At 44.4% G+C, this 7,500-nt stretch overlaps 1 protein-coding gene across 1 annotated transcript in view; it reads left to right on the forward strand.

The window, feature by feature from the left end:
* setbp1 (SET binding protein 1) overlaps window positions 1-7,500 on the forward strand; it is a 35,993-nt gene that overhangs the window by 1,830 nt on the left and 26,663 nt on the right. The window contains exon 2 of the mRNA XM_062417312.1: window positions 5,273-5,865. Coding sequence (XP_062273296.1) covers window positions 5,431-5,865 — 435 coding nt within the window. The 5' untranslated portion in view covers window positions 5,273-5,430. The remainder of the gene's footprint in view (window positions 1-5,272; window positions 5,866-7,500) is intronic.

Raw genomic sequence — 7,500 nt, forward strand, 5'->3', positions numbered from 1 at the left:
ATAGACAAGCCTGAATGAGTCAGGGAAAGTGTGGAAAAATGGGTAGGTTAGGATATATGGGAATGAATTCCTGGATAAAAGAAAAGAACATGGGCATCAGAAGAGAGGCACTTGTAAGAGAAGTGCGTGACTTGATGGAAAGAAATGGGGTTTAGAGATGGATAATAGAGGTGATTCAGACTTGGATGGAACCATCGATCTTCTCTTGTTAACAGGTTTGGGGAAGTTGAAACTCCGGCAGCATTTTTGTGGTGTAAAAGTATGAAGCAGGCTATTAAACCCCCTATTAGGTAATGAGATGCCCATGCCACCTTTAAATTAAAGCATGAGAAATCGATTAGGTGTATCTCCTTCTGAGCTGGATACCTCGGGTCGAAATAGGATCACAGGGAGGGGGAGGAGGGAATGTGAACGGGATCCAAGGACAAATCTAACTGTTGGCAGGCTCTCTTAACAGAATATCAGCACTGGAGCACCTTTTGGCAGAGCTCACAGAGAGAGGGAGGGAGGGAGGGAGGGAGGGAGAGAGAGGTATGAGGTGGAGGGTAAAGGAAAGAGGTAGTACAGCGATGAGGGGAGAGAACAGAGGTTGGGGGGGGGGTAGAGGTGAGGGGAAGGAGGAAGACAGTTGGGGAGTAGGGGAGGTGTTTTTGCTGACAGCCATTTTGTGGCTTCTGCTGCAGTTAAAATGGTTTAACATTCATCTGCTTCTGCGGGCTAGTTAGGTGAGGATGGGTTTAGTGCTACCTGGCATATGGCTCATCCAGAGGAGTGTGTGTGTGTGTGTGTGTGTGTGTGTGTGTGTGTGTGGTGTGTGTGTGTGTGTGTGTGTGTGTGTGTGTGTGGTGTGTGTGTGTGTGTGTGTGGGACTGAACAGCGCAGCTTTAAGGCCATCATTTTCTATTATGGCTATCCCACACATGGTACTTTATGATTTTCCTTCTAGGTGAACACATGCTTCTCCCATCCATGCATTGAGAATAATTGATGAAATAAAGACAGAAAGATTGTTAATCTACATTTTAATGACCAAATAGGAGTTCATAATGTTCTTTAAAATAGAATAAGCTCTTTGATGTGGACAATGCAAAAATATGGCTTCCTTCAACCATCACCTTGTTATGCTCTGAGGCAAAGGACTAATAGACTTCCAGTTTGAGAACTGATGCTCGTACCCCGCTGGATTTAGAAGTACTAGAAAGCCGGGGGCCATTCCTTTTGATTTGTCCTCTCCAGCAAAGATTGGATCCTTCTAGAAACATTGGTTTACGTGATTGCCCTCTTCACTAGAGGGCTGGAATAAAAGAGAAAAAGAGATAAATGAAAAATGAAAATGGCAGACAGACAATGTTCATCATCCCTCTGAGATACTCATCTACAGTCAGGGATGGCCCGAGCCCTCTACTCCACTCTTACATCAAAGAAAAAGAGAAAAAAGAAAGACTCTTCACCTTGTGCAATCACACAGGCGTTTGGTGTGCTTGTGGATTTGTGAGTGTGTGTGTGTGTGTGTGTGTGTGTGTGTGTGTGTGTGTGTGTGTGTGTGTGTGTGTGTGTGTGTGTGTGTGTGTGTGTGTGTGGTGTGTGTGTGTGCACGCATCTGTCTGCATGTGTGTATGAGCTATTTGTGAGTCCACCTCAGGCACTGGGCTGCTGGGTATGCAGCCTTAAAAGGTTGTGTTTCAGCTGCCATCTCTCTCTCTCTCTCTCTCTCTCTCTCTCTCTCTCTCTCTCTCTCCTCTCTCTCTTTCTCTCACCCTCTCTCTCTCTCTCTCTCATCCTTCACCCTCTCTCTCTCTCTCTGTCTCTGTTTTTTCCCCGTCACACACTCTTCCTATCTCTGTTTTGTCTGTGTCTGGATCATTCACCATCATGGTTCTGTCCGTCTGTATTCCATTATTGATGCGTTATCATAATTGTTTTCAAAGGACGAGGGAAAATGTTGGAGGAGTGTCTCATTCACAGCCTTTCACATCCAGCTCAGGGAATGACCTTATGCTATTTGAGAGGGAAGCTGGTTAGCGCTGGCAGTTTTGAGAACATAATAAAGCTATTTATGCAGTGAGTCTGGCCTCTCACAATCACCCTGCTTGTCTGAGGCTAGTCGAGGTGTGCGTGTGTGTGTGTATGTGTGTGTGTGTTGTGTCAGTGTGTTTGTATGTGTAAGAGAGAGAGAGAGAGAGAGAGAGAGAGAGAGAGAGAGAGAGAGAGAGAGAGAGAGAGAGAGAGAGAGAGAGAGAGAGAGAGAGAGAGAGAGAGAGAGAGAGAGAGGAGAGAGAGAGAGAGAGAGAGAGACTCAGCCTAGGCGAGGGAGGGCCCGAGGAGGGGTCAGTCTTACATAAACTCTCAGCCTGTCTGCCAGTAACAGAGAACTAACACAGCTTAGGGCATCGAGCAGGGAGGGAGGAGAAATAGTCATGACCCAGCTAAGTAGTTTACACAGTGATGGCCCAGAATGAATATTGTACAAATGTGTGACGCCATTTTGTTGTCATATTGTGTGTCTTTTTGATGTGGGTTGATATGTGTGTGTGTGTGTGTGTGTGTGTTTGTGTGTGTGTGTGTGTGTGTGTGTGTGTGTGTGTGTGTGTGTGTGTGTGTGTGTGCGTGTGTGCGTGTGTGTGTGATGTTGTGGTTGGCAGCTGTCTCTTTTTCCTGTCATTGTCCTCAGTCACATGACAGAAAGGAGGGCTTTCATACATGCCATGAGGGCGAGTCACCAAGCTGACATTAGGGACACGGAGGCTCCTGGAGGACCAAACAGGGTCATGCGGGCGCAGCATGGTCAGGCTGGGAATTAGCCATGACTTATCTTATGGTTGTCTCTGTAAAATTTGAATATTTAATAGCTGTTGGGGACCACAGCAGCAGTTTTGCATGTTTTAGTCCATTAAATGCAAATGGTCTACATTGTACATTACTGCTGACTATTTTCCAAAGAATCCCATTAATTTTGGATTGATTTCCTACCTTCCACAGAGCCAATCGTTTCCATTTATTGTAATGGGGTATTAAAATCATATTGCAGGGACGTTAAACTTTTTTCAGAAAGGTAATCCTTCAAACTGAACATTTAGCCTCCTGTATTTGTGCGTCAGTGTTATTGATCGATGAAACCCTTGTCGTCATGTGGTTGTGCAGTGAGCAGGGTACGCTTTGAAAACTCTTCTTTGGGTAATTAAGGAGGCTCTGACGTCAGAGCTTTCACACTGCTGCAAAGTATTGCACTCACAAGCTTTGTTGTGTAGGAATCAACCTTAAAAGATAAACAATAAGTGAACAACTGCATTGTAAAAATAATGGGAATTTGGTAGTTTCTTGCAATGAAAATGCTGATGTTGTTTAGCAGTTGACAGTTTCATCCTTCAATGTTTTCTTGAACAAATCAAGAAACAGTTTTCAGAGAAGTTCCTTACAAAATCATTATTATATAACAGCAGTGAACTGGAACTGTGACAGTGAAGAGAAGCAGACTAAATATTCACTGTGATAATTGATTGCCAATCTCAAGAGAGTTATGGAAGTTTCTTTTCATACTGGGCTTCATGAAAATCAGTGGCTTCCTGGAAGATAGAAAATCAATTGTGGAAAATACATCTAAAACGTATTGGTAAGTTTTGTAAAATTATTGTCAGTATAGAGCTATATTTCATAAGCCTAAACATGCCAAGCCACTGCTTAGGGTCCTTTAAGTCTTGTTCACATTTAACCACTTTTGGGCTATCAGAACCTACACCAGTAACCCTTATGAGTCAGCTTTGAAAAACTGTGGTTTCAAATTGGCAAAGTTTAGGCTAAAGAGAGGGTTTGTTGGAACAAGTTTTTTGATTTACTGCAAATGCAGTACAAAAATGACCAACCATTACTCAGACTTTAGAGGTTAGACACTGTTTGTGTGTAGCGTTGCACTGATGAGTTTGTCGAAATACTGCTGAGGATTATGATTATTCAATCACACTGTAAGCATGTGCTGTGAGGCCTGTTGGGTATTACGATGGGGATCAGCTGTTAGTACAGTAGCGTGGGCTGGTACAGGAGTGCACATGGAGAAAGACACACATACATACACAGACACTGAAATGTAGTGTATGGGTAGGGGGAGGTGGGTAACACTCAGTATATGCTGTAAACCTTTGTTCTCTCAGGTCATTGTAAGTCTGGAGACAGCAGTAAACGTTTACTCAAGTCATGTCCGCAGGTAGTGGTCTAGTCTGAGTTCACATCAGTGTAAATGGTGTCATTCTAAGCTCAGTGTGTGAGACAGCATTCCCCACTTCCAGCTCAGTCATGCCTCATGTCATATTGACTGATGGGATTCCCCGGAGCTGTAGTGAGAAGTGTAGTCCAGTGTTTGTTTTGGTTGCTTTCTGTTTATACGCCTGTCTGTAAGTAAGCCTGTGTAAGTGTATATGCGTATGTATGTCCCTGTGAGTACATAATATATATCTGCGCCTGCATGTGCAATGATCCAAAGCGGAAAACCTGAATCCCTTGAGAAATGGCTTCCACAACCTTTTCTCTAGAGCGGCAGAAATAGCAGCAAGGGTGCAGAAGTGTACTCTGTACAGAAACACTGTCATTTGTAGGTGTATTTATGTGCATAAGTGTATAGGTTATTTTTTCATGCATGTGTGTAGCACTGCCACTGCATGCGTGTGTAAAACAGTTCAGATGCTGTTTTTTTCCAGACCAGCTCGTAAACCACATCTGGGGAAAGAATTTAGATTCCTTCCCTCCGTCTTTCTCTGCTGCCTTCCCTTTTCCCTCTGTGTGATTCCCTCCCTCCTTCCCTGCTCTGGTGAAAAGAAAAAAAAAACAGAAGTCAGCTTCTTTCATTTTTTCTGTCTTGTGTCCTCAGGCTAACTTCAGCCTGGTTTTAGAGCAGAGAAGAGGAATGTCTTATTTTGCACTGATCACTAGTGTCTACATGGTTTTGCTTTAGATCTGTCAGAAGGATAAAATGAGGGAAGAGGCGAAGGAGAGAAGACTTGCAAAGACTGAGTAAATAAGACAGTGGGGAGGGTGGTCGCGGGTGTAAAGAAATGAATTTGTTTATGCATGGTATGAAATGCAAATGAAAGCGTGGCAGCATGCCTGTGCAGCCCTGTGATGAGCTTATGAGTTTGTCTTCATACATAACAGGCAGCTAATGATGTTGATGACAGTGGACAGGCCAGAGAGGTAACATTAGAATGGAAACCATGAGGATGACAGGGCTTTGTTTGGTCACCTGTTTTTTATTAATCATATCATTCACCTGCTGTCTTTGCAGATTGTCCCTGGCTTCGCTGCGCTCCTGTGGGACAACCGACCCAACCCCAGTAGCTGATTGACAACAACCAACCAGCTTGACAAACTTCTGTTCTCTATCTTCCTATTGGCTGGCTGCCACAGCTTCGCCCATCCTTACTGGCTCTGGCGGGAGCGTGGATGGAGCCAAGGGATCTGGTTGGCTCGGCCCGACCCAAAGAGGCGGAGTTACAGGGAGGCAGGGTGGGGCCAAATGGAGAGGACCAGGAAGGAGCAGGGGGTATCGACTTGGCGCGCAGTGATGATGTGATTAACGGTGCCATCAGTGAAGGGGAGGGGCTTGAGGAGCAGGGGGAGGGGCTTCTGGAGGAGCAGGAGTTCTCCATCAAGGAAGCGAGTTTCCAGGAAGGAAGTCTAAAGCTGAAGATTCAGACCACCAAGCGCACCAAGAAGCCCCCCAAGAGCCTGGAAAACTACATTTGTCCACCGGAGATCAGGATGACCATCAGACCTCCGGTTGGAGAGGGCAAAGGGGGGCGGCAAGGACGAACAGGAGGCGGGGCAGGAGCCGGACGGGGCCAGAAGGATGAAGAGCGAGGACCCCCCAGAAAAAGAGTAAGTCACCATCCCTGTAAATGCTTCTGTGATTAGTTTCAAGTGGAGCATAGCATCATATACAAAAAACACTGAGTGAAAAACTCGCAGCTTCTTTCTACCTCAACATCTCTGAACTTTCATACTCTCTACCTCTTTCTGTACCTCTCTCTCTCTCTCTCTCTCTCTCCACTCTCTCTCTCTCTCTCTCTCTCATCTCCTCTCTCCTCTCTCTCTCTCCTCTCTTCTCTCTCTCTCTCTCTCCTCTCTCAGTGAGCTCCTTTTCCTGCTTGGTTACACGGGGTCAAAGTTTGCTGTGTAATTGAAACCAGTCATGGCTAGCTGAGATCACAGTGACACACAAGCACAACACACCACCGCACACGCACGCACACACTCGCATAGAAGCTGAGAATAGGGCTGACATAAGCAAGTGACAGCTGGTGTCTCTGCTCTCTCCATTTGTGGTCATATACACAGAGACCTTTCCTCTCTCTTCTCTTCTCCTCTCCTCTCCTCTCCTCTCCTCACCTCTAATGAAATCAGCTCCTATGGGTCACGCCCCTTTACCCTCCCTCCATCACACCCTTTACACATGCACCAGTGTTTGGTGTGTGTGACACTGTGTATGTACAGGCCCTTGGGGGAATCTAGTGTTTGCAGAGTGTGTTGACCTACACAGTGGTATGTGTGTCCAAACCTGACAGCCATCTTGATGTCACTGAGCTTGACGGGCCCAGCAGGAGCAAAGGCGTCATGTAGTCGACATGATGCCTGGCCCAGTTTTGTTCTGTTGCGCTTCCATCTTGTGGTTTTAAGTCAGATAATGCAGTGGACTCATGAGGTAATGGGGTTACATGATTGTCATTTTTACAAGTGACCCACATTGTCACATATAGGCTGTTGTGTTTTCAGTTAGGTCAGTGTTAGGTCAGTGTTTAGGAGGTGTGTGGTTGAATTATTCTGGGTTGTGCGGATTTCATAAACCAATCATCATTGTCAAGGGTGAGTTACTGGGGAAATTTTCTGGCTAACAAAACTGTGTCTAACCAGTCATGTAAAAACTCTAAAACTGGATAATGGAAAGAAATGCCAGCCAATGCGTATAACCCATCCACTCTGTTAGATTGGAAACCTGTTTTTTCTGCAAAACATCTGAAAATAGTGAAAAATTACAATTACATACAGTATCATAGAGGGCAAGGTGATATGATTTAATGTCTTCTTTACTCCGACCAATAGTCCAACACCCAAATATATTCAGTTTGCTATAATGTAAGACCAGGAGAACCAACACATTCTCACATTCATTTCTCAATTTCAAAATTTGCTTGAATGATGAATTGATTATTGAAATATTTGCCAGTAAAATGCATGTTGATTAATCTACTAATTGTGGCAGATCTAATTGTTTATATGCTATATCAGCATATATTGAGTTTTGGTTTAAATGTGGGCAGAAACAACTAAGTTCGAAATGAATAACTCAATGCAACAATTTGAAATAATGATGCTTAGATTAGCTGATGATATAAATAAGAAATTGTAGTGGAAATTGAAAGCTTGTGGGTGTTGTTTTATCATCAGTGACGTCATCTATAGCCAAAATTTTAGCTATTTGTCTCAGTGGGCTACGTGACTCACACTGAGAGTATG

The sequence above is a fragment of the Scomber scombrus genome, chromosome 4, assembly GCF_963691925.1.
Source record: "Scomber scombrus chromosome 4, fScoSco1.1, whole genome shotgun sequence".
In the NCBI taxonomy this organism is placed as follows: domain Eukaryota; kingdom Metazoa; phylum Chordata; class Actinopteri; order Scombriformes; family Scombridae; genus Scomber; species Scomber scombrus.